The 27,664-nt window shown below is 48.3% G+C and overlaps 1 protein-coding gene across 7 annotated transcripts in view; it reads left to right on the forward strand.

The window, feature by feature from the left end:
- The window catches only part of LOC110526939 (ankyrin repeat domain-containing protein 11), a 194,487-nt gene that overhangs the window by 138,636 nt on the left and 28,187 nt on the right, over positions 1-27,664 (forward strand). For 5 of the 7 annotated variants that reach the window (XM_036980649.1, XM_036980651.1, XM_036980646.1 and 2 more), the window contains 2 exons: positions 22,754-22,899; positions 27,096-27,228. In XM_036980649.1, the coding sequence (XP_036836544.1) occupies positions 22,813-22,899; positions 27,096-27,228 (220 nt within the window). In that variant the 5' untranslated portion in view covers positions 22,754-22,812. Of the gene's footprint in view, positions 1-3,321; positions 3,417-22,753; positions 22,900-27,095; positions 27,229-27,664 lie in introns of all 7 variants that reach the window. The other 2 variants (XM_036980647.1, XM_036980648.1) reach the window with 2 other exon arrangements.

Here is a 27,664-nt window from a genome sequence, read left to right on the forward strand (position 1 = left end):
AACTTTACGGAAAAAGCAAACCATGCAATAATCTGAGAACGGCGCTAAGAAAATAAATAAAAATATCCGCCATGTTGGAGAAATCAGAAATAACATTATAAATATTCCCTTACCTTTGGTGATCTTCATCAGAATGCACTCCCAGGAATCCCAGTTCCACATTTAAATGTTTGATTTAGTTCGATAATGTCCAATATTTATGTCTAAGTAGCTACTTTTGTTAGGTCGATTAGTACACAAATCCAAATGCTTGTGCAGGTCCAGCCGAACATCGGACGAAAACTTCAAAAAGTTATAACAGGTCGTAGAAACATTTCAAACTAAGTATAGAATCAATATTTAGGATGTTTTTATCATAAATCTTCAATAACGCTCCAACTGGAAAATTCCATTGTCTGTAGAAAAGCCATGGAACATAGGTCGCTATCATGTGAAATGCGCATGACCAGGACCTGCCTCTCTGCCAGACCACTGACTCAAACAGCTCCCATCCGGCTCCACATCACAGTAGAAGCCCCATTCAAGTTTCTAAAGACGGTTGACATCTAGTGGAAGCCTTAGGAAGTGCAACATAACCAATATCCCACTGTGTATTCAATAGGGGCTGGGTTGAAAATCGACCAACCTCAGATTTCCCACTTCCTGTTTGGATTTCTTCTCAGGTTTTTGCTTGCCATATGAGTTATGTTATACTCACAGACATCATTCAAACAGTTTTAGAAACTTCCGAGTGGTTTCTATCCAATACTAATAATAATATGCATATATTGGCAACTGGGACTGAGGAGCAGGCCGTTTACTCTGGGCACCTCTGGGCACCTTTCATCCAAGCTACTCAATACTGCCCCTGCAGCCATAAGAATTTAACGCTAGCATTTTGATTCGAGATGGTAATATAATTTCAAAGGCGGAAATGTGTCAGTCTCCCTTAGCGTGTGTTCATTTCAGTTCAGGAGTAGGGAATTGAAAGATGGGCCTCATGTCCAGTGTGAGGTCGTAAGTGGTGTGTTTGATGGGTTCGTTCTGCCGTCCCCCCGCTTTTCTTTGGCTAAAGTCTCATCCTGACAAGATTTGGCTTGGAGAACAACACGCAGCTCCCTCCACAGATGTGGGTGTGTCACGCACTAACAGGTTGTTTATTTATCCTAGCTTTGTGAATGTGGGTGTGTTTTTGTGTTGCCAACGTGAGTTTAGTTGTTTTGTCCCTGGCGCCGGTCACAGCGCATTGTAAAGGGCAGTGTTTCAGCTGAGCAATTTATTAACAGAACAGTGCTTGGTTTCTCACTGCTCTACGTTCTGCAACCTGGCCTAGACATTCAATGACGTGCTGCTCTTTGCCCCCCATAGGCGCATGTTTGATCTACGTACACACACGTAAGCCTACATTGTTCACGTATGTGTGTATGCGCTCCTCCTCCACTGAGGCACGGCAGGTCTTCAGGCCCTCCCCCTCTCAGGGCTGTGAGTTTCAGGCTTCAGCTCATTAGTTGTGGAGTGCGTCGGTGGGGGGGGTGTTGAGTGAGGTGGGTGGAAGGGGTTGAGTGAGGTGCGGAGGCTTGTTACTGTGTGTATTAGCCTACATGCGTGTGAAGGAGCTTGTGAGAAGCTGCTCAAAGCTAATCCCATCGTGGCCCTCCCAGATCGGCCGTTGAGTTCTGAGGAACTACTGCGGTTACCCCCAGCTGCCTTCTACATTCAGGGGAAGTAGAGCGAGATGGCCCAGTCTTGTTTCTCATCGTTGGGATCCCCTGATGTTAATTTCTAGATCTTTGAGATGCAGGTTTGGTGCAAATGCACTTGGGTGGGATGATGGCCCCAAGTGAGTTACTGTAATGACAATTAACAGGTCCCATGGACGTAAGTAAACACTACAGCAGTGCCGTTGTAGCAGTGAGCTAGGCTTTGTTTTGCTGGGATCCTCGTTAAGTATGGCTTTATCTAGCTCGCTGCCATGGCAATAGCACCGGCCTCCTCGCTGCTGATAGGCCCAACGTTAATGCACTTCTGATTTGATGGACTCCCTGTTACACGCTCCATTGATCTATATGAATATGCATTATGAAATGGCCTTTTTTATATGGCCAATGCGTGTGCAGTACTAGGTGGAAATCCAATAACCATTCAGAGCACCCTACTAGTGATGCCATAGCTATCGTAGAGAAAAGCAGATTTACTATTCATTATGGAGATGGCCTGCTGGGCTGCAGGTTTGAAGCTAGCTGGGTGCTTTGTGTGCATGGTTTTAAGTTGTGTGTGTGTGTGTGTGTGTGTGTGTATGTATGCATAATGCTTGGGCAGAGTAGTCGACTGGCCCATTTTCCGAATTTGTTTGGGATTCGGCGTGCACGTCCCCCCCCCCCGAATTCATGATTTAAAGCTCCAGCCTAGCCTCGATGTTTTATGTTAGTGTACGTTAGAGGGTGAAATCTACCCGGCTTATGTAGAGAGAGTGTGACTTTTAGAGTAACGTGTGTTGCCCTCCCTCGCCATACTGTAGTTGTTCCTTAAATCCGTCTGTCTCCGCCCAATCCCTGTTCTACTACCCTAGTTCCCCTCCTTCGGATCAGGGGCATCCCCTCATCACTGGCAGTCCTTAATTAGCTGAAGTGCCTCTAAATCTGTTCATTTTATTTAAAAGGAATCAATCGAGGTAAATAAGGGTGTGCAATTGCCACCAATCCCAGTACCCTGTGTGTCGATAACAGGATGGTTGACATTTCAGTGTGCAGTATAGCTGCTAACCGTACCATGCCCATCCTGCTCCTAGATACAAGCTACTCAATAATAATTAGCCAGCTATCTCTTCATTGAATCAAAACAAACTAGGTAGCTTCTTGGCTAGCATTGGTTGCTCGGGAAAACTACACAGTCTCCTTACTGCTCTCCATTGATGTTTTCAGAGGCTAGTTAGGACCGGGCAGCATGACGACTGCGACACCTCGAGCATCTCTCGAGCCCGGACGTGTCTCTGTGGATGCCTGTGTATACTTGGTGTTTAATGTGGAATATCCCCATCTCTGTTAGACTAGGGTGGAGATACTGCACAGGGAAAATAATCTTACTCTTTCAGAAGGTGAAGGGCAGAAATGGATCCTCATCGCTGGCTAGGCTTTAGTATGCAGAGGCATACATTACCATGATTACTCCAGTGCTGTTGGCTTTCTCTCCATCCCTCACCCCCTCTCACACGCTCTCTCTTTCTGTCAGCTCGTTCGGTACATGTGCCCTGTCCCCGCGTTGCTAGGCAACAAGCCCAGTGTGTATTATTATTATTGTGGCTATGTCAGGCGCTCTGCCTTTCTCTCATTTCTGTTTGTCCAGGAGATGGTAGGATCAGATGCTGAGCTTTGGATGGGAGAAGAGAAAGGAGGATGAGGGAAGGAAGGATGCGTGGAGGGGGAGGAGCACTAAGATGAGTGAGTCAGCAACAAAGAGATGAAGCCTTATGATATGAGGGTAGAAAATATACAGTTTTTTTTCCCCAGTCTCTCTAGCTTTCCCTGATGCATGGCAGAATATATGGCACAACCTCACTTCACTGAGGTCACTGGCCGAGAAAGACGAGATGATTTACCAGAGAGACTCATTCAAGCAGCAGCACAGAGCTGTATTGGCCAGAGTGCTCTCTCCACAGTGGAGAGGTGTAGGGGAACGCCGTCGTGCTCCGAGTATCAGATGAAGTTATTGGATTCCAGCCTCTCCAGCCCCCTGCTCTCAGACCAGAGACTGCTGGGTGGACAGGTGGCACTGTCCAGTCTGGATGGAGGTCCTGTCTGTCTGGCCTATGGTCTCTCAGGTGAGAGAGATGAGACAGAGCCCCCTCCATCTCATCTCCACCCGCCAGGCCACTCCGTTCATCTTAATGCATCCCTACCCAGCTTGTTTGTCTTTCCCCCTCCCTACAAAGGCCTCTAATGAAATGAATTTGTGCGGGTCAGGGGCTGCACCACCAATCTGGGTCCTGGTTGCCTGGGTACTGGAGTGGGCCAGACTGGCTCTATTTGCACACTAAACAGGGCTAGCTGCTGCGCCCTTCTCCTATATGAAATGTAAATAGACTGCACAGCCGCCGGGATGGTATACACAGCAGTAAGGGCCTCACTGCTCCTGCTCTCCCCTCATTAGGTAGCTCTCAATAACTCCTGTGATCTAGGAAACCATGATTATGACAGCGATGAATGACGGACAGTGTAGGCTGGTGATTGATCATACACTATAACCATAACAGACATTACAGCACTAGAAATTGAATGCAGGAGACTGTGCAGTTGTTTCCGTATCTAGCAGAGAGGCATGGAGAGAATAAAATGGCAAGTCTCCCAAAACGCACTCGCCATGCCGAATGACTATGTGCAGCTGCTGGGTCTGTGGCAGTTTAGCTTTATACATTTTTAGAATGAGAGCATCTGCTGTCGTGGAAAATGCAGTGGTGTGGACCTGATGACAGGCCTGAGTTAGAAGCGGGGGGGGCTACCGATCTGCTTTTCATCTTCTCAGTAGCAGCAGGGGCTTTCAGAATACGCTGCATGTGTGTGCGTGTGTGTGTGTGGAAGAACAACGACATCCCGCAGTGAGGTGAAGCGTTGGCCTCTGTCTGACCGCAGAGGGAGTGGCTCGATGGAGGGAGACATGAAGCGGAGAGAGAGAAGAGATATGACGCAGAGGGGGTATGACGCAGAGTCCTGGCTGTAACATCTCCACCTCCTCTCCACCTCCTCTCCACCTCTTCTCCATCTTCTCTCCTCCTCCTCTCCTCCTCTCCACCTCCTCTCCTCTTCCTCTCCACCACCTCTCCACCACCTCGGGCTGAAACAGAGATTGCTTATTTCTACCACCTTTCCCATTTCTCTGATGCCTACAATAGTTTTTAGTTTTTTAGTTTTTTCTTACTCAGTCACATGGTATCGCGTGCCAGAAGGAGTGACGTCATCCAAACCGTATCAAAGCATTTATTTCACTCTATTTCCATCCTGTGAACGCGTGTTGTCTCTGTGTTTGTTTGTGTGTGCGCCTCACTGAGCTATTATCCAGTCTGGCAGACCCACAGACTTCCCCCCTCCTCCCTGTCTTCTCCTTGGGGTTCTCTGCCCCTGTCCCTATAGGGTTTGCCACACAGAATGCTGATGTGGTCCTCCTCCAAATCACTGGTGGCTTGATGTTTGGGTACCAGGACGCTCCGCTGAATCTTTTTGTCTCATTAATAGTTCCTCACGGCGTGACGTTTCGCTGCGGGCACGTGGGTCGTACTGGGGTACGGATGTAAAAAATCCCTCAATCTGCCATTGGTGCCAATTTTTAAATTAACCCCAATGTTGCCTTGTTAAATCTTGTTAATTCTCTTAAATGAAATACCATGACTGTTTTATCATTAGCTGGGAATGTTTGTGTATTTTCGTGTGCAGGGTGTGCTGTTAGCATGATAACACTCATTAAGACAAACTGGTAGAATAGCTAGCCATCGCTAGCATTCACTTGTTGAAGTAACTTTTCAGTGAAATGGAGTTGACTGGAAACTACGACATGAATATACACTGAACAAAAATATAAACGCAACATGTCAAGTGTCCCCATGTTTCATGAGCAGCAATAAAAGATCCCAGAAATTGCACATAGGCACGAAAAGTGTATTTCTCTCAAATGTTGTGCACAAATGTGTTTACATCCCTGTTAGTGTACATTTCTCCTTTGCCAAGATAACCCATCCACCTGACAGGTGTGGCATATCATGAAGCTGATTAAACTGCATGCTCATTACACAGGTGCACCTTGTGTTGGGGACAGTAAGTCCACTCTAAAATGGGCAGTTTTGTCACACAACCCAATGCCACAGATGTGTCAAGTTTTGAGGGAGCATGCAACTGGCATGCTGACTGCAGTAATGTCCACCAGAGCTGTTGCCAGAGAAGTTCATTTCCCTACCATAAGCTGCCTCCAACGTCGTTTTAGAGAATTTGGCAAGAGCAGAACGTGTATGGCGTTGTGTGGGTGAGCGGTTTGCTGATGTCAACGTTGTGAACAGAGTGCCCCATGTTCATGGTGCGGTTGTGATATGGGCACGTGTAAGCTATGGACAACAAACACAGTTGCATTTTATCCATGGCAATTTGAATGCGCAGGGATACCGTGATGAGATCCTGAGGCCCATTTCATGCCATTCATCTGCCGCCATCACCTCATGTTTCAGCATGTTAATACTCTGCCCCATGTCACAAGGATCTGTCCACAATTCCTGGAAGCTGAAAATGTCCCAGTTCTTCCATGGCCTGCATACTCACCAGACATGTCACCCATTGAGCAGGTTTGGGATGCTCTGCATCGACGTGTATGACATCGTGTTCCAGTTCCCACCAATATCCAGTAACTTCGCATAGCCATAAAGAGGAGTGGGACAACATTCCACAGGCCTGATCAACTCTATGCGACGGAGATGTCGTGCTGCATGAGGTAAATGGTGGTCACACCAGATACTGACTGGTTTTCTGATCCACGCTCATTTTTTTTTTATAAGGTATCTGTAACCAACAGATGTATTCCCAGTTATGTGAAATCCATAGATTAGGGCCTAATTTATTTATTTTTGATTGACTGATTTCCTTATGAACAGTAACTCAGTAAAATCTTTGAAATAGTTGCATGTTGTGTTTTATATTTTGTTCAGTGTGTGGTATGTATGTGCATCTATATCTCTATATATCTCATTCACAACATTTGGAATGGAGCTATTATCCAGTTATATAAGAGGCTTGGCTGAACTGCTTTCAATGGGGAAATATTGCTTCCTCAGCCCGCTTCTGTGATTTTCATTGAAACTTTACTTTGCTGTGTGGACCTATAGTCCCTGCAGCTCATGGCGGAGGAGTAGATATGTTCTCTCTCTTTCTCTGTGTGTATATCTGTGCTAGCTGGTCATGTGATACTGTTAAATGTATGGAGAGGCTCAGCCCACGCAGTGGAAAAAGTGAACTCAACCCCACAGCTGCACACAAGCTCCCAGAGGACTGTCTGTTTACTAAGGCTTGCTATAATTTTAGGGGCTTGTTTGTTTTATCATCCCAATGGAATTACGGTAGTTGTGTATCCCGACTGTTTCATGTTCATAAGCAGCGTGTCCAGTAAATATGTTTGTAAGCCAGATGCAGTTGCTTACGAGTGGAGACTGGAGATTATTAGCGGTGTGTGTTCTCCTCATGGGTCCTACCATGTCAGTGGACAGTGAGGGGGACAGAGGCCTTCACAATAGGACCCTGTGGATCCTATTGGAAGATACCTGGGAACAACACACAGTGCTGTCTCAGAATGACATTAGGTTTTTGTGCAGCAACATAATCATCTGTTAGTATCATGGCTATGTAATTAACATGGAATATTTTGACCGTAGTATTCCAGACCAGGGTTCTCCCCAAGGTTTTTTTTTAACAAGGTGGTACGGATTATTGAGGTGAGGCCCGGAGGGGTGCTGTGTCCCTGTTTTGACTCAGATGTTTTACATCCTTTAACACTTGAAACACCATTTCCTGCAATCTAGAGCCTAAAATTATAACAAATAAAATAGCAAACACAGTGCACTATATACTATTTTCCACAGCAGTTTTTCTAGAATTATACTAGTAATTTCATTTTTTAATGGTCAACAGAACTGGGACCATGAGGGCCAGGCAAGAGTAATTCAGTGTGTCAGAAGGCCTGGACTGTTGTGATGTTAGGGGTAGGGCTGGGATGACATGGCTTAAATGTTGTTGTTTTTTTTATTTTGTTTTCTCAAAATAAGCTTTGTTGTACAATTTAAAGGTAAATACACTGCATTTCAAACAGTCGGTAATAATCTAATGAATTCAGGGCTTTGTCAAATTATACCTCAACTAAATATAAGCCTTCAACCATAAGACCCACTAATTATTTTATCACAATAGTATAGCCTGCTTTTTGCTATAATCACTGATCTGGCTTTCAAGTCTGTCTATTAAAATTCCCCCTTTTATGTTATTACATTTTTTTTTACCAGACCAATGCATAATGCACAACTTCTGGTAGCAGGCATTATAGAAAATGAACACAGTCTCTCAAGCACATGCTCACCCGCTCGTATACAGACAGCTAATCTTTATATTTAAAAATCTAGCCAACGTGGCTCTATTTGCTTGCTAATACTGTAGAACGGTACATCCTCATGTCTGTCTGGAACTGTTTGAACAACAGCCTGTTCACGTTGTTTAAAACATTGAAATCAAGTGGCCTACCTGCATAAGAAGATTATTTCTCAGAATGACTTCCCAATTCCTTATATAAATGTTTTTTTTTTATTATTCTCATTGCACGTTTATCAAACAGACTAGACAGCTATCACAAGTCTATGGCCAAAATGCTGCTGGCGGCACCGCGTGACAAACTAAGCATTCATGTTAGTAGGGTCTGCTCTGTTCTTAATTTTGGCAGTCCAGATGTAAAAAGGGTATTGTTACAAATGTTAAGTTCTCCTCTATTACAGTAAAATAATGTCTTAATGTGTTTTGGTGTCCAAATCACAAAATAGACCATTAAATTGATTTGAAGACCAAAAAAAACACTATTCTGTTTTAAGAAAAAAACGTAAGTATATGCAAATGTACATAATTTGCCTACATGTCAATGTGTAGGTGATAGCCTATGCATATTGGCTACACCCTCGCATGTCCACACCGATGCTGACATGAGGGAGGCACCAGAAAATGTAGCCAGACTTTTAATTACATATAAACAGTGGGGCAAAAAAGTATTTAGTCAGCCACCAATTGTGCAAGTTCTCCCACTTAAAAAGATGAGAGGCCTGTAATTTTCATCAAAGGTACACTTCAACTATGACAGACAAAATGAGAAAAATAAATCCAGAAAATCACATTGTAGGATTTTTTATGAATTTATTTGCAAATTATGGTGGAAAATAAGTATTTGGTCACCTACAAACAAGCAAGATTTCTGGCTCTCACATATCTGTAACTTCTTCTTTAAGAGGCTCCTCTGTCCTCCACTCGTTACCTGTATTAATGGCACCTGTTGTAACTTGTTATCAGTATAAAAGACACCTGTCCACAACCTTAAACAGTCACACTCCAAACTCCACTATGGCCAAAACCAAAGAGCTGTCAAAGTACACCAGAAACAACATTGTAGACCTGCACCAGGCTGGGAATACTGAATCGGCAATTTTGCAGGGCTCTGGCAGTGCTCCTCCTGCTCCTCCTTGCACAAAGGCGGAGGTAGCGGTCCTGCTGCTGGGATGTTGCCCTCCTACCAGGTCTCCTGATGTACTGGCCCTCCTGGTAGCGCCTCCATGCTCTGGACACTATGCTGACAGACACAGCAAACCACTACCTGAGCCACTTGTGTGGGTTGTAGACTCCGTCTCGTGCTACCACTAGAGTGAAAGCACCGCCAGCATTCAAAAGTGACCAAAACATCAGCCAGGAGGCATAGGAACTGAGAAGTGGTCTGTGGTCACCACCTGCAGAACCACTCCTTTATTGGGGGTGTCTTGCTAATTGCCTATAATTTCCACCTGTTGTCTATGCCATTTGCACAACAGCATGTGACATTTATTGTCAATCAGTGTTGCTTCCTAAGTGGACAGTTTGATTTCACAGAAGTGTGATTGACTTGGAGTTACATTGTGTTGTTTAAGTGTTCCCTTTATTTTTTTGAGCAGTGTGTGTGTGTATATATATATATATATATATATATATATATATATGAAAAAATAATTAAATTCCATGTCAATTTACAATGCACTATAATGGTCCTATTACATACAGTGCCTTGCGAAAGTATTCGGCCCCCTTGAACTTTGCGCCCTTGTGCCACATTTCAGGCTTCAAACATAAAGATATAAAACTGTATTTTTGTGTGAAGAATCAACAACAAGTGGGACACAATCATGAAGTGGAATGACATTTATTGGATATTTCTAACTTTTTTAACAAATCAAAAACTGAAAAATTGGGCTTGCAAAATTATTCAGCCCCTTTACTTTCAGTGCAGCAAACTCTCTCCAGAAGTTAAGTGAGGATCTCTGAATGATCCAATGTTGACCTAAATGACTAATGATGATAAATACAATCCACCTGTGTGTAATCAAGTCTCCGTATAAATGCACCTGCACTGTGATAGTCTCAGAGGTCCGTTAAAAGCACAGAGAGCATCATGAAGAACAAGGAACACACCAGGCAGGTCCGAGATACTGTTATGAAGAAATTTAAAGCCGGATTTGGATACAAAAAGATTTCCCAAGCTTTAAACATCCCAAGGAGCACTGTGCAAGTGATAATATTGAAATGGAAGGAGTATCAGACCACAGCAAATCTACCAAGACCTGGCCGTCCCTCAACTTTCAGCTCATACAAGGAGAAGACTGATCAGAGATGCAGCCAAGAGGCCCATGATCACTCTGGATGAACTGCAGAGATCTACAGCTGAGTTGGGAGACTCTGTCCATAGGACAACAATCAGTCGTATATTGCACAAATCTGGCCTTTATGGAAGAGTGGCAAGAAGAAAGCCATTTCTTAAACATATCCATAAAAAGTGTCGTTTAAAGTTTGCCACAAGCCACCTGGGAGACACACCAAACATGTGGAAGAAGGTGCTCTGGTCAGATGAAACCAAAATTGAACTTTTTGGCAACAATGCAAAACGTTATGTTTGGCGTAAAAGCAACACAGCTGAACACACCATCCCCACTGTCAAACATGGTGGTGGCAGCATCATGGTTTGGGCCTGCTTTTCTTCAGCAGGGACAGGGAAGATGGTTAAAATTGATGGGAAGATGGATGGAGCCGAATACAGGACCATTCTGGAAGAAAACCTGATGGAGTCTGCAAAAGACCTGAGACTGGGACGGAGATTTGTCTTCCAACAAGACAATGATCCAAAACATAAAGCAAAATCTACAATGGAATGGTTAAAAAATAAACATATCCAGGTGTTAGAATGGCCAAGTCAAAGTCCAGACCTGAATCCAATCGAGAATCTGTGGAAAGAACTGAAAACTGCTGTTCACAAATGCTCTCCATCCAACCTCACTGAGCTCGAGCTGTTTTGCAAGGAGGAATGGGAAAAAATGTCAGTCTCTCGATGTGCAAAACTGATAGAGACATACCCCAAGCGACTTACAGCTGTAATCGCAGCAAAAGGTGGCGCTACAAAGTATTAACTTAAGGGGGCTGAATAATTTTGCACGCCCCTTTTTTCAGTTTTTGATTTGTTAAAAAAGTTTGAAATATCCAATAAATGTCGTTCCACTTCATGATTGTGTCCCACTTGTTGTTGATTCTTCACAAAAAAATACAGTTTTATATCTTTATGTTTGAAGCCTGAAATGTGGCAAAAGGTCGCAAAGTTCAAGGGGGCCGAATACTTTCGCAAGGCACTGTATGTGTTCCCGGGCAATGACGTTATCTCTACCGCAAACTTTTACAGACACAGAACGCAGCTACAGTAACATGTCGATAGCGACAATTGCTCACTTTTAAAAATGCTGGTCTGTACCTTTTTCCGACAGTAGAATTCTGCTCCGGCATAAAATGTTTTTTTTTTTAAGACAATAAGCATCGCTGATTGATATGCTGCAGTTTTTTATGGTATGGTAGCTAGATGTTTTATTTGTCCTAATTGTCTTGGATACCAGGCAAGCAGGCTGCATTGCAGCAGCTTGATTATTTGATTGACTGTTCTCGTTGCCTAGTGATGGACTTTACTCCTGCTTCAGAAGCATCATTCCTTTAAAGACCAGTACATTTTCGAGGGATTTTTCTTAACGTTAAGGATCCCAACTTAATTTTAATGTTTAAACGTTCACACCCCTAATTGAAACCAGCGTTTCTCATGTTCTATTGGTTTTCAAATCAACTTTATTTTATTGTCCACCAGCATTATTAGAAACCCATGATCATTTTTGGATCTTTAGATCTCCCCTCTTTCAAAGTTTCAAACTGATATTTTCATCTCTGTCACATAAAACTGTTCACATGCATTTTAGAGCGGTGTTTTACTGCTATTTGCATTTTGGAACGTTCACACGTATAGTCAACTGCCATGTACTCCTTGCTTCGCTTATATTGTGAAGAAATATTTGATCAACTTAAGTTAAATGTTCTGATCTGTTGCATCAGCCTTATTGCTTTTTTGAAATGTTTTTTTTTTATGTAAAGTGTTATGATTTGGGGATATAGCGTCCTTCAACTGTCCCAGAGTCAGTTTGGAATATTTATTTCTCCCACAGAATGACAAGCCACATTTTTTTTACATAGTGGTGCAGCCAAGTCCAAAATGGTGAGGGCTCTGTGTAGTGTAGAAGCAGGAGAAAGTGGTGAGGGCTCTATGTAGTGTAGAAGCAGGAGAAGAGGTGAGGGCTCTGTGTAGTGTAGAAGCAGGAGAAAGAGGTGAGGGCTCTGTGTAGTGTAGAAGCAGGAGAAAGAGGTGAGGGCTCTGTGTAGTGTAGAAGCAGGAGAAAGAGGTGAGGGCTCTGTGTAGTGTAGAAGCAGGAGAAAGAGGTGAGGGCTCTGTGTAGTGTAGAAGCAGGAGAAAGAGGTGAGGGCTCTGTGTAGTGTAGAAGCAGGAGAAAGAGGTGAGGGCTCTGTGTAGTGTAGAAGCAGGAGAAAGAGGAGGACTATCAATGTAGTGTTAAACAATCCTCCTTTCTCCTGCTTCAACACTACATAAACAATCCTCCTTTCTCCTGCTTCATGTAGTGTTGAAGCAGGAGAAAGGAGGACTGTCAATGTAGTGTTGAAGAAGGAGAAAGAGAACTGTTGTGTTGAAGCAGGAGAAAGAGGACTGTCAATGTTGTGTTGAAGCAGGAGAAAGAGGAGGACTATCAATGTTGTGTTGAAGCAGGAGAAAGAGGAGGACTGTCAATGTTGTGTTGAAGGAGGAGAAAAAGGTGATGGCCCTCAATGGAGTGTTGAAGCAGGAGAAAAAGGTGAGGGCCCTCAATGGAGTGTTGAAGCAGGAGAAAAAGGTGAGGGCCCTCAATGGAGTGTTGAAGGAGGAGAAAAAGGTGATGGTCCTCAATGTTGTGTTGAAGGAGGAGAAAAAGGTGAGGGCCCTCAATGGAGTGTTGAAGCAGGAGAAAAAGGTGAGGGCCCTCAATGGAGTGTTGAAGCAGGAGAAAAAGGTGAGGGCCCTCAATGGAGTGTTGAAGCAGGAGAAAAAGGTGAGGGCCCTCAATGGAGTGTTGAAGCAGGAGAAAAAGGTGAGGGCCCTCAATGGAGTGTTGAAGCAGGAGAAAAAGGTGAGGGCCCTCAATGGAGTGTTGAAGCAGGAGAAAAAGGTGAGGGCCCTCAATGGAGTGTTGAAGCAGGAGAAAGCACTTTAGAGTCTAACCTCCAGCTCTGCTGACCAGGGGTCAGTCTCAGTAAAAACGTCCCCATTGGGAACCCATAAAAGACCACATTCTTCACTCGTCTACTGGGTCAGTGCGATGAACCCTGCCTCTGTTGGGATAGTCTGATTCAGGCTAAGAGTAACATCTCTAACCTGTGTGTGAACCCACCCACCCTCTCCAAGCACCAATCATAGTTGAGAATAGTCAGCTAGCTAGCAAGCCGATGCTTTTTGCTTTGTCTAATGCCTCAAGTGCGTGGTTCCTAGTTACATGACCAATCACTGCTGTCAGGTGACATTGGTGCCTGGAAGGGCTGTCACCAAAACAACCCAAATCAAAGACTGTTTATGTAGACCTTTAACATGGCTGCCATGTGCATCGTGTTTATGCTGTTGAAATTGAACGGATAATGCATTTCCAATAAGATATTGCAAGCAAAATAAGGAATGAACGCCACTTTGCCTGAAAATGCCACATTTACACTTACCACACTTACTGAAGTGTTGCTGTTCCTTGATAGCAGATCAACATTCTCTCCAATAGGCCTTTAGCATTTGCAATTTGGCTCCTGGTGAGCTGCTCTTCCACTGTAAGCAGTGCTGTGAGGATGACGTGGGCTTTATTTACCTAGCCTCCCAGACAAAACAATGTCAAAGTGAAACTAAATCGGTGAGGTCATTTCATTACTCATGTAGGTAATGCTGAAGCAAGATAACTGTTCAACATTGCATCAATATCTTTGAAAAAAATCTGACCGCCCCCAGGGTAGACACTGTTTACAGAGTGGCAGGAAGGGACCCCTGGGGGGTGTGGACAGACTGCACACATGGTGTGTATTTATGGGGTTGGAAGGAAGAGAGCCAGGGTTTGTTGTGTTCAGTGTAAAAGAGCGGGAAGCGGATGCTGCAGGATCCAGCATTGGACCAGGGCCTCGGCCTCTCTACAGTACCTTACAGTGCATAGACTTACTCATATGTGATGAATTAGAGCTGTTGGCTTGTGGGGAGAGGCCCCTCTGTGTGACGCACACACAGACTGATAGCAGATGCTGTGCAGCTTTTGAATGGGGTGGAAGGCGGAGGAAATGAGGCCTGTGTTTTGGAATGGATGTTATTGTGTTTCCTCTTAGGGTTCTGTGTCGTCTGTGTTCCTCTCCCCACTAAGAGATGAGAGCTCAGAACACACAGATAATGCATTGAAGACCAAAAACCCCTAGAGGAACTGACTGAGGACTCAATAACACACTTACTTAGCCCCTGTGCCAAAACCACCCCAGAATCCTTAAAGTCAACCTGATAACACAATTACGTCAAGAAACACAGCATCTGAATACTGATGTTGTCTATAATAATATAGGCCTGTGGTATTATATAATATAGTTATTACATGATTTTTAAAAAGTGGGGAGAGAAGCGTCAATAAATAGTGTTCTACTAAGCCAGTCACTGATACAGTACACAGTGGAAACCATATAGGAAAACGTAATAGGTTCTTATTGACCCTCCCATGGGCATTACAGGCACCAACATACACACTCAGTTATAGCGGAGGGGAAATTATACTTGGTTAAGTTATTAGAAAAATAATTGTAATATCAATTTAATATGAAACTGTTTCACACCACTAACATCAAAGGCTGGTTTCAGTCATAATGTGTGAATTTACAATGGAGGTTTGGAGTTGTAGATTAGATTATCCTAAAATAGTGTGGAGTTTATTGTTCTAGATAGCTAAAACTAGGTCGGCACACTATGTGTGGATCATAGAATCTTTGTTTATCTCTGTTAGTAGTTGACCCCTTTGCCACTTTGTGCTGCTTAATGTGAGCTTGGGGCTTTGGGGGACGGGGCCAGAGAACAGGGGTGGAGGCAGAGGTTTGCTGCGTGTCGCTTTCCTTATGCCAGGAGGAGAGGGGAGCAGTGTTCCTCTGACTGTGTGTGTCGCTGGCTCTGGGATATAAATAGCTGTCTTTGAGTAGGAGAGCTGCAGAGGGAGGACCATGGCGCCAGGGCAGAGCTGAGTGCCAGGCAGCGTTCCTGGGTAATGGAGAGAGGGAGGAGGGGCAGGCTCCAGGGCAGAGCTGAGTGCCAGGCAGTGTTCCCGGGTAGTGGAGAGAGGGAGGAGGGGCAGGCTCCAGGGCAGAGCTGAGTGCCAGGCAGCGTTCCCGGGTAGTGGAGAGAGGGAGGAGGGGCAGGCTCCAGGGCAGAGCTGAGTGCCAGGCAGCGTTCCCGGGTAGTGGAGAGAGGGAGGAGGGGCAGGCTCCAGGGCAGAGCTGAGTGCCAGGCAGCGTTCCTGGGTAGTGGAGAGAGGGAGGAGGGGCAGGCTCCAGGGCAGAGCTGAGTGCCAGGCAGCGTTCCCGGGTAGTGGAGGGAGGGAGGAGGGGCAGGCTCCAGGGCAGAGCTGAGTGCCAGGCAGCGTTCCCGGGTAGTGGAGGGAGGGAGGAGGGGCAGGCTCCAGGGCAGAGCTGAGTGCCAGGCAGCGTTCCCGGGTAGTGGAGGGAGGGAGGAGGGGCAGGCTCCAGGGCAGAGCTGAGTGCCAGGCAGCGTTCCCGGGTAGTGGAGAGAGGGAGGAGGGGCAGGCTCCAGCTCAGCCCTCTGCACACACTCTGGTGAAAAATGCATTATGAAGGAGAAAAATATTGAGGAACTCTTTACATATAATTTATTCATAAGAGCTCGGAAGCGACCTCTCCACATGCAGACAGGGCAGTGGATACTAAAGAGAATAGGGCTAATCTAGTAGCATGGCGATTCAGCAGGAGGGAACTGGGCAAGAGAGGCCATACTAAGCTTACAGCAGAATAGGCCTCACTATGAAAACACTGCAGATGGTTTAGTAAGGCATCACTAGCTCACTGCAGAGTTGGCCTTTACTATAAAACCACTGCAGAGGGTTTAGTAAGGCATCACTTTCTCACTGCAGAGTTGGCCTTTACTATGAAAACACTGCAGATGGTTTAGCAAGGCCTCACTAGCTCACTGCAGAGTATGTGAAAAGGGTTTAATGCTAGCACCTAGCAGTGGGTTCAGAAAGTCCTCCCACACTAGCACACCACTCCCTGCAGCACACTAGCACACCACTCCCTGCAGCACACTAGCATACCACTCCCTGCTAGCACACCACTCCTTGCAGCACACTAGAAGACCACTCCCTGCAGCACACTAGCACACCACTCCCTGCTAGCACACCACTCCCTGCTAGCACACCACTCCCTGCAAGCACACCACTCCCTGCAAGCACACCACTCCCTGCAGCACACTAGCACACCACTCCCTGCTAGCACACCACTCCTTGCAGCACACTAGAAGACCACTCCCTGCAGCACACTAGCACACCACTCCCTACTAGCACACCACTCCCTGCAAGCACACCACTCCCTGCAAGCACACCACTCCCTGCAAGCACACCACTCCCTGCAAGCACACCACTCCCTGCAAGCACACCACTCCCTGCAAGCACACCACTCCCTGCAAGCACACCATTCCCTGCAAGCACACCATTCCCTGCAAGCACACCACTCCCTGCAAGCACACCACTCCCTGCAAGCACATCACTCCCTGCAAGCACATCACTCCCTGCAAGCACATCACTCCCTGCAAGCACACTAGCACACCACTCCCTCCAAGCACACCACTCCATGCAGCACACCACTCCCTCCAAGCACACCACTCCCTGCAGCACACTAGCACACCACTCCCTGCAGCACACTAGCACACCACTCCCTGCAGCACACTAGCACACCACTCCCTGCAGCACACTAGCACACCACCACCTGCAGCACACTAGCACACCACCACCTGCAGCACACTACTCCCTTCTAGCACACCACTCCCTGCAGCACACTAGCACACCACTCCCTGCTAGCACACCACTCCATGTAGCACACTAGCAGACCACTCCCTGCAGCACACTAGCACACCACTCCCTCCAAGCACACCACTCCCTGCAGCACACTAGCACACCACTCCCTGCTAGCACACCACTCCTTGCAGCACACTAGAAGACCACTCCCTGCAGCACACTAGCACACCACTCCCTGCAAGCACACCACTCCCTGCAAGCACACCACTCCCTGCAAGCACACCACTCCCTGCAAGCACACCATTCCCTGCAAGCACACCACTCCCTGCAAGCACACCACTCCCTGCAAGCACATCACTCCCTGCAAGCACATCACTCCCTGCAAGCACACTAGCACACCACTCCCTCCAAGCACACCACTCCATGCAGCACACCACTCCCTCCAAGCACACCACTCCCTGCAGCACACTAGCACACCACTCCCTGCAGCACACTAGCACACCACTCCCTGCAGCACACTAGCACACCACTCCCTGCAGCACACTAGCACACCACTCCCTGCAGCACACTAGCACACCACCACCTGCAGCACACTAGCACACCACCACCTGCAGCACACTACTCCCTTCTAGCACACCACTCCCTGCAGCACACTAGCACACCACTCCCTGCTAGCACACCACTCCATGTAGCACACTAGCAGACCACTCCCTGCAGCACACTAGCACACCACTCCCTCCAAGCACACCACTCCCTGCAGCACACTAGCACACCACTCCCTGCTAGCACACCACTCCTTGCAGCACACTAGAAGACCACTCCCTGCAGCACACTAGCACACCACTCCCTGCAAGCACACCACTCCCTGCAAGCACACCACTCCCTGCAAGCACACCACTCCCTGCAAGCACACCACTCCCTGCAAGCACACCACTCCCTGCAAGCACACCACTCCCTGCAAGCACACCACTCCCTGCAAGCACACCACTCCCTGCAAGCACACCACTCCCTGCAAGCACACCACTCCCTGCAAGCACACCACTCCCTGCAAGCACACCACTCCCTGCAAGCACACCACTCCCTGCAAGCACACCACTCCCTGCAAGCACACCACTCCCTGCAAGCACATCACTCCCTGCAAGCACATCACTCCCTGCAAGCACATCACTCCCTGCAAGCACACTAGCACACCACTCCCTCCAAGCACACCACTCCATGCAGCACACCACTCCCTCCAAGCACACCACTCCCTGCAAGCACACCATTCCCTGCAAGCACACCACTCCCTGCAAGCACACCACTCCCTGCAAGCACATCACTCCCTGCAAGCACATCACTCCCTGCAAGCACACTAGCACACCACTCCCTCCAAGCACACCACTCCATGCAGCACACCACTCCCTCCAAGCACACCACTCCCTGCAGCACACTAGCACACCACTCCCTGCAGCACACTAGCACACCACTCCCTGCAGCACACTAGCACACCACTCCCTGCAGCACACTAGCACACCACTCCCTGCAGCACACTAGCACACCACCACCTGCAGCACACTAGCACACCACCACCTGCAGCACACTACTCCCTTCTAGCACACCACTCCCTGCAGCACACTAGCACACCACTCCCTGCTAGCACACCACTCCATGTAGCACACTAGCAGACCACTCCCTGCAGCACACTAGCACACCACTCCCTCCAAGCACACCACTCCCTGCAGCACACTAGCACACCACTCCCTGCTAGCACACCACTCCTTGCAGCACACTAGAAGACCACTCCCTGCAGCACACTAGCACACCACTCCCTGCAAGCACACCACTCCCTGCAAGCACACCACTCCCTGCAAGCACACCACTCCCTGCAAGCACACCACTCCCTGCAAGCACACCACTCCCTGCAAGCACACCACTCCCTGCAAGCACACCACTCCCTGCAAGCACACCACTCCCTGCAAGCACACCACTCCCTGCAAGCACACCACTCCCTGCTAGCACACCACTCCCTGCTAGCACACCACTCCCTGCTAGCACACCACTCCCTGCTAGCACACCACTCCCTGCAGCATACTAGCATACCACTCCATGCAGCACACTAGCACACTACTCCCTCCAAGCACACCACTCCCTGCAAGCACACCACTCCCTCCAAGCACACCCCTCCATGCAGCACACTAGCACACCACTCCCTCCAAGCACACCACTCCCTGCAGCACACTAGCACACCACTCCCTGCTAGCACACCACTCCTTGCAGCACACTAGAAGACCACTCCCTGCAGCACACTAGCACACCACTCCCTGCAAGCACACCACTCCCTGCAAGCACACCACTCCCTGCAAGCACACCACTCCCTGCAAGCACACCACTCCCTGCAAGCACACCACTCCCTGCAAGCACACCACTCCCTGCAAGCACACCACTCCCTGCAAGCACACCACTCCCTGCAAGCACACCACTCCCTGCAAGCACACCACTCCCTGCAAGCACACCACTCCCTGCAAGCACACCACTCCCTGCAAGCACACCACTCCCTGCAAGCACACCACTCCCTGCAAGCACACCACTCCCTGCAAGCACACCACTCCCTGCAAGCACACCACTCCCTGCAAGCACATCACTCCCTGCAAGCACATCACTCCCTGCAAGCACATCACTCCCTGCAAGCACACTAGCACACCACTCCCTCCAAGCACACCACTCCATGCAGCACACCACTCCCTCCAAGCACACCACTCCCTGCAAGCACACCATTCCCTGCAAGCACACCACTCCCTGCAAGCACACCACTCCCTGCAAGCACATCACTCCCTGCAAGCACATCACTCCCTGCAAGCACACTAGCACACCACTCCCTCCAAGCACACCACTCCATGCAGCACACCACTCCCTCCAAGCACACCACTCCCTGCAGCACACTAGCACACCACTCCCTGCAGCACACTAGCACACCACTCCCTGCAGCACACTAGCACACCACTCCCTGCAGCACACTAGCACACCACTCCCTGCAGCACACTAGCACACCACCACCTGCAGCACACTAGCACACCACCACCTGCAGCACACTACTCCCTTCTAGCACACCACTCCCTGCAGCACACTAGCACACCACTCCCTGCTAGCACACCACTCCATGTAGCACACTAGCAGACCACTCCCTGCAGCACACTAGCACACCACTCCCTCCAAGCACACCACTCCCTGCAGCACACTAGCACACCACTCCCTGCTAGCACACCACTCCTTGCAGCACACTAGAAGACCACTCCCTGCAGCACACTAGCACACCACTCCCTGCAAGCACACCACTCCCTGCAAGCACACCACTCCCTGCAAGCACACCACTCCCTGCAAGCACACCACTCCCTGCAAGCACACCACTCCCTGCAAGCACACCACTCCCTGCAAGCACACCACTCCCTGCAAGCACACCACTCCCTGCAAGCACACCACTCCCTGCAAGCACACCACTCCCTGCAAGCACACCACTCCCTGCAAGCACACCACTCCCTGCAAGCACACCACTCCCTGCAAGCACACCACTCCCTGCAAGCACAACACTCCCTGCAAGCACACTAGCACACCACTCCCTCCAAGCACACCACTCCCTGCAGCACACTAGCACACCACTCCCTGCAGCACACTAGCACACCACTCCCTGCAGCACACTAGCACACCACTCCCTGCAGCACACTAGCACACCACTCCCTGCAGCACACTAGCACACCACCACCTGCAGCACACTAGCACACCACCACCTGCAGCACACTACTCCCTTCTAGCACACCACTCCCTGCAGCACACTAGCACACCACTCCCTGCTAGCACACCACTCCATGTAGCACACTAGCAGACCACTCCCTGCAGCACACTAGCACACCACTCCCTCCAAGCACACCACTCCCTGCAGCACACTAGCACACCACTCCCTGCTAGCACACCACTCCTTGCAGCACACTAGAAGACCACTCCCTGCAGCACACTAGCACACCACTCCCTGCAAGCACACCACTCCCTGCAAGCACACCACTCCCTGCAAGCACACCACTCCCTGCAAGCACACCACTCCCTGCAAGCACACCACTCCCTGCAAGCACACCACTCCCTGCAAGCACACCACTCCCTGCAAGCACACCACTCCCTGCTAGCACACCACTCCCTGCTAGCACACCACTCCCTGCTAGCACACCACTCCCTGCTAGCACACCACTCCCTGCAGCATACTAGCATACCACTCCATGCAGCACACTAGCACACTACTCCCTCCAAGCACACCACTCCCTGCAAGCACACCACTCCCTCCAAGCACACCCCTCCATGCAGCACACTAGCACACCACTCCCTCCAAGCACACCACTCCCTGCAAGCACATCACTCCCTGCAAGCACATCACTCCCTGCAAGCACATCACTCCCTGCAAGCACATCACTCCCTCCAAGCACACCACTCCATGCCGCACACTAGCACACCACTCCCTCCAAGCACACCACTCCATGCAGCACACTAGCACACCACTCCCTCCAAGCACACCACTCCCTGCAGCACACTAGCACACCACTCCCTCCAAGCACACCACTCCCTGCAGCACACTAGCACACCACTCCCTGCTAGCACACCACTCCCTGCAGCACACTAGCACACCACTCCCTGCGAGCACACCACTCCCTGCAGCACACTAGCACACCACTCCCTGCTAGCACACCACTCCCTGCAGCACACTAGCACACCACTCCCTGCGAGCACACCACTCCATGCAGCACACTAGCAGACCACTCCCTGCAGCACACTAGCACACCACTCCCTCCAAGCACACCACTCCCTGCAGCACACTAGCACACCACTCCCTGCTAGCACACCACTCCATGCAGCACACTAGAAGACCACTCCCTGCAGCACACTAGCACACCACTCCCTACTAGCACACCACTTCCTGCTAGCACACCACTCCCTGCTAGCACACCACTCCCTGCTAGCACACCAACACTGTGTAGTATGTATGTTCGGCAGGGTAGGGCAGCAGGGCTGTTGTCCAGACGTGCCATATCCCTGAAGACATTCCTCAGCTGTTACCGGGAGTCATGAAAGCAGAGATATTTGTCTCCTCCTGTCCAACAGTAAAAAAAATAATAATGTTTTACTGGCATTCCACAATTTCGCCCCAACCTAAATTATTCTCCTCTTGTTTTTGACATCAAGACATTGGTTTCATTTAGGAATGTCTTTTGTGTGAATAAGGGATTAGCTACTTTTCAGGATTGTATTAAAATCTTGCTTAGACTTGCTTCCGTAGGCCTGTCTTTCACCCGCATTGGCCACTATAGTATCTCTCTCGCCCTATGGATATGGCAGAGCATTGAAACCCCCTACTCTTCCGGGGTGGAGAGTGGGTCTGGAACAGGGGCATTATCCCGCGCTCTTCCTCACCTTTTGAAACCAGAGTGCAGGTGTAATTGTTGATATTGGGTAGCGTGATGTACTGCTAATGGGATCAATGTGTGGCGGGCGGAAATGTGTTTTCTGTGGAGGCGAGTGGCCCGGTGCTAACGTGTCTCTTTCCATCTCCCTCTCTATCTCGCTCGCTCTCTCCTTTGGCAGACGGTCGATGACGATGCGATGGAAGCGTGAATGAGGTTTTGCGTGGCGATAGCTGAACGATGCCCAAGGGTGGGGGTTCAAAAACCCCCCAGCTGGAAGACTTCCCACTCAACACTGACATGGTGGAGAAGCAGGGTGGGAAGAAGGTAAGAAACACACGCATCACACACGTACTGACACACCACAAATCTACACACATATACACACATGCTCCTTACCACTCCCGCTGCAGAGTCCTGCATCGAGGGGTCATGTCCTCATTACACAGTTCAAATCATTATGGACTTAATAAGCAGCTTGATGGGAGTTGGCAATCAACTGGCTAAGAGCCCATTGTTGCTTTTTTGGGGGATTATTTCTTATGACTGAAGTCCTATTTTGGGTTTAGGCTATGGTGACATTTCTACAGTGGAAGAAAAAGCTTGTTGAGAACACTTAAAATACAAGTTTGCAAAGTGCACTTTTGTCAAACTTAATTTTTAATTTTTTTACCTACATAAATTATTGTGTCACTTGCAATTTATACACATGTCCCGCTCTCTAAAACGTTCCTTGCTACTATATTGAATGTGCTATGAATAATATCACACAACCCTCCCCTTTAAACACGGACGTGCTTTCTGTTTTTCTAGATGTAGCCATGAGCCAGGGAAATGGCTGTATGTAGTGTTGCATCAGCTTAATGACTAATGATATAGCATAGGTTATGTGCGTTAGCCAGCCAGCTATATATGGCTCATCTGAGTAGGTAGTCCAGGTTCTATCTATGAAGTAATCTTCTTTATTTTTGACCAATGAAGTGGAGGCTGCTGGCACTGTGTGGCAAATGTAGATCCTCATGCATCAAACGCAGCGTTAAGTTGCTGGGCAGGCAGGCCAGGGCATTTTGCTGCAGTCAGCCTGACACTGAGACTCTCAATACTCTTTCAGACAAAACAAGAGAGTATAGTTCCTAGAGATTTTCACCCTAGATTCTGTGTTAGACCACTGAAATCATTTCCCAGAAGTGGATTCTAATGAACGGAGCTGTTAATTAGATGTGAGCAGAGTTGTAATGGTAACGTAATAACAGGTGTCATTTCCTGTGTTATTGTTTCTCCACATGGTTGGGATACTAGGGATTAGGTTGTAATTTCAGTGGTGTTTTCCCCTAGGTAGTGGGGAGAGCTGTCCCTTCAAATGGCAGCTAAAGCCAGCCTGTGTTTTTGTGAACGTGTGGCTTTTCATGCTGGCAACGGTGAGCTTCGACGCAGAATGATGACATCATGGTAATCGTGGTTCAGCAGCAGTGAACCCGGAGGTGCAGTTTACATGCGTGTCGGCTATGTACAACCTTCCGCACAGAATTGCATCAGACTCTGGGAGGGAGAGGAGGAGCGAGAGCATTGCTAGGAGACCAGTAAACACGGTTTCTCATGAAGGCAGCCTTGAAGCAGTGGCTCACAGCTGTCTTAATTCAGCTCTTTTTTTCTGCCTAGCGCTAACGCCTCTGTCTGTCTTGACATGTTGTTTTGTGTGTGTGTGTGCCTGTGTCAGCTGTCTGTATACTGTGTACTGTCTTTCTGTTTGGAAATTCCTCCTACATGTAGACCTATGTATATTGTCTCTCGTTCCCTCCCTCCCTCCCGCTGGTGTACAGAGTTACTGCTAAGCCCAGCTTGAAGCAGCAGGAAGAGCTTGCTGTGTGTCTACGCTGTACTGTAAGGATGACATCATAGCCTCATGACTGTAGGAGGGCTGGGGGCTGGGACTTGCCAGGGTGGGCTGCAGAGCGTGCCACTGTGCAGTGTGTAGCAGTGGGAACTAGCCTGAGAAAGAGCGAGCGTTCTGCTGCATGCCACCTTTTTATCTGACTGGATCGGGTCCTGCATCCCAGCTCTGTGGTAAACAGCCACCTACACAGAGCTCTTTAATGAGCCTTCCTTACCACAGTCAGCACCCGGCCAACAACTCAGCTGCTCTGGCCCTCCTGTAAATCTAGTGGTTATAAAAACAGGCATTACATAAGGTTGTATTTGTTTTATAATCGTTTGCGATGTTTTTAATTATAGCAATCATTCAAATCTGAGTTCAGAGTTCTTTTAACTTTGACTACAAACTTGAATCACCAAGTTGCAGTTTACTAGCCTGATATTTGAGTATACAAGCAGGATATTGCATAGAGGAGAGATCTATTTTCCTGTCTTTGGAACACTGTACACTGAAATCCTTGCTCTCCTTAGAGCTAAATGTGAGAGCAGAGCAGACAGGCCGCAGCGGAGAGGCAGCGCTGTGCTGTATAGACACAACGTCCGCCGAAGGGAGCCATTGGTGACGGAGCAGGCCGCTTGCTGACGGAGGGAAGGGGTCTTCTGATGGGATCCAGTTGCCGTGGACCACAGACACCTGCGGTGTTACCTCTCCTTCCAGCTCTCTCTTCCGATCTGGGACTGTCTGTGCTGCTCTGCTGCCGGAGCGCCGAGACGAAATTCCATGGAAAAGTCACGCTCTGCAAATCCCCTAATCTCTGGAAGTCTCGGGGCAGACAGAAGCACACTGCAGTGTAAAGCTTTGGGATACGCAGCTGCAACCTGCCTGTCTCTCTTTGTGTCCTTCTGCCAGTGTGTCCTGTCCTGGATGGGCTGTGTCCCTGTGTCTCTGTCTGTCCAGGCTCTGTCTTCTCCCAGTGCTAATGGAAGTCTCCAACATTAGGGAAGGTTAGAGCATTGGTCTGGTAACTGAAAGGTTGCTAGATCGAATCCCAGAGCTGAGAATGTAAAAATCTGTCGTTCTGCCCCTGAACAAGGCCACTGTTCCTAGGCCGTCATTGTAAATAAGAATTTGTTTTTAACTGACTTGCCTAGTTAAATAAAGGGTCAATTAAAATAAAAAGTCCCTTTTTCAGGACCCTGTCTTTCAAAAATAATTCGTAAAATTCCAAATAACTTCACAGATCTTCATTGTAGGGTTTAAACACTGTTTCCCATTCTTGTTCAATGAACCATAAATAATTCATGAACATGCACCTGTGGAACGGTCGTTAAGACACAAACAGCTTACAGGCGGTAGGCAATTAAGGTCACAGTTATGAAAACTTAGGACACTAAAGAGGCCTTTCTACGGACTCTGAAAACCACCAAAAGAAAGATGCCCAGGGTCCCTGCTCATCTGCGTGAACGTGCCTGAGGCATGAGGACTGCAGATGTGGCCAGGGCAATACATTTCAATGTCCATACTGTGAGACGCCTAAGACGGCGCTACAGGAGGACAGGACGGACAGCTGATCGTCCTTGCAGTGGCAGGCCATATGTAGCAACACCTGCATAGGATCGGTACATCTGAAAATCACACCTGCGGAACAGGTGGCAACAACAACTGTCCGGGTTACACCAGGAACGCACAATTCCTCCATCAGTGATCAGACTGTCCGCAATAGGCTGAGAGAGGCTGGACTGAGGGCTTGTAGGCCTGTTGTAAGGCAGGTCCTCACCAGACATCACCGGCAACAACGTCGCCTACAGGCACAAACCCACCGTCGCTGGACCAGGTGGGACTGGCAAAAAGTGCTCTTCACTGACTTTGCGGTTTTGTCTCACCAGGGGGGATGGTCGGATTCACGTTTATCATCAAAGGAATGAGCGTTACACTGAGGCCTGTACTCTGGGATCGAGGTGGAGGGTCCGTCATGACCTGGGGCGGTGTGTCACAGCATCATCAGAATGAGCTTGTTGTCATTGCAGGCAATCTCAACGCTGTGCGTTACAGGGAAGACATCCTCCTCCCCCCTGTAGTACCCTTCCTGCAGGCTCATCTTGACATGACCCTCCAGCATGACAATGCCACCAGCCATACTGCTCGTTCTGTGCGTGATTTCCTGCAAGACAGGAATGTCAGTGTTCTGTCATGGCCAGCGAAGAGCCCGGATCTCAATCCCATTGAGCCTTGAATCGGAGGGTGAGGGCTAGGTCCATTCCTGGGAGGAATGGGAGGAACTTGCAGTTGCCTTGGTGGAAGAGTGGGGTAACATCTCACAGCAAGAACTGGCAAATCTGGTGCAGTCCATGAGGAGGAGATGCACTGCAGTACTTAATGCAGCTGGTGGCCACACCAGATACTGACTGGTGTATCTGACTGTTATTTTGATTTTGACCCCCCCCCCCCCTTTGTTCAGGGACACATTATTCCATTTCAGTTAGTCACATGTTTGTGGAACTTGTTCAGTTTGTCTGTTTTTGAATCTTATGTTCATACAAGTATTTACACATGTTAAGTTGCTGAAAATAAACACAGTAAGAGGACGTTTCTTTTTTTGCTGAGTTTAGCTGTGCAATACGGTGTTCATGTTTTCTTTCTTATTTGCCAGGATAAAGTATTGTCAAACAAGACTCCTAAATTGGACCGCAGCGATGGCGTCAAAGAGATGAAAGAGAAGGCATCCAAGAGGAAGCTTCCCTTCACTGTTGGAGCCAATGGAGACCAGAAAGATTCTGACTCAGGTAAGACTGGAGGGGATGTGACGTGACATCACTTCCTCAGCCTTGCAGCCAGGAAGTGTAGTTTTGCATGCTGGAAGAATGAAATTATGACATTTTATTGGTTGCATACACATATTTAGCAGCTGTTACTCGGGGTGTAGTAAAATGCTTACGTTCATAGCTCCAACAGTTAACCTTTCTAATCTCCCCATCCCGGATCCGGGATCGTGAATACAGACTCAAGCTCATTACCATAACGCAACGTTAACTATTCATGAAAATCGCAAATGAAATGAAATAAATATGCTAGCTCTCAAGCTTAGCCTTTTGTTAACAACACTGTCATCTCAGATTTTCAAAATATGCTTCTCAACCATTGCAAAACAAGCATTTGTGTAACAGTGTTGATGGCTAACGTAGCGTTTAGCGTAGCATTTAGCATTAGCATTCAGCTGGC

This window comes from Oncorhynchus mykiss, chromosome 6 (assembly GCF_013265735.2).
Source record: "Oncorhynchus mykiss isolate Arlee chromosome 6, USDA_OmykA_1.1, whole genome shotgun sequence".
In the NCBI taxonomy this organism is placed as follows: domain Eukaryota; kingdom Metazoa; phylum Chordata; class Actinopteri; order Salmoniformes; family Salmonidae; genus Oncorhynchus; species Oncorhynchus mykiss.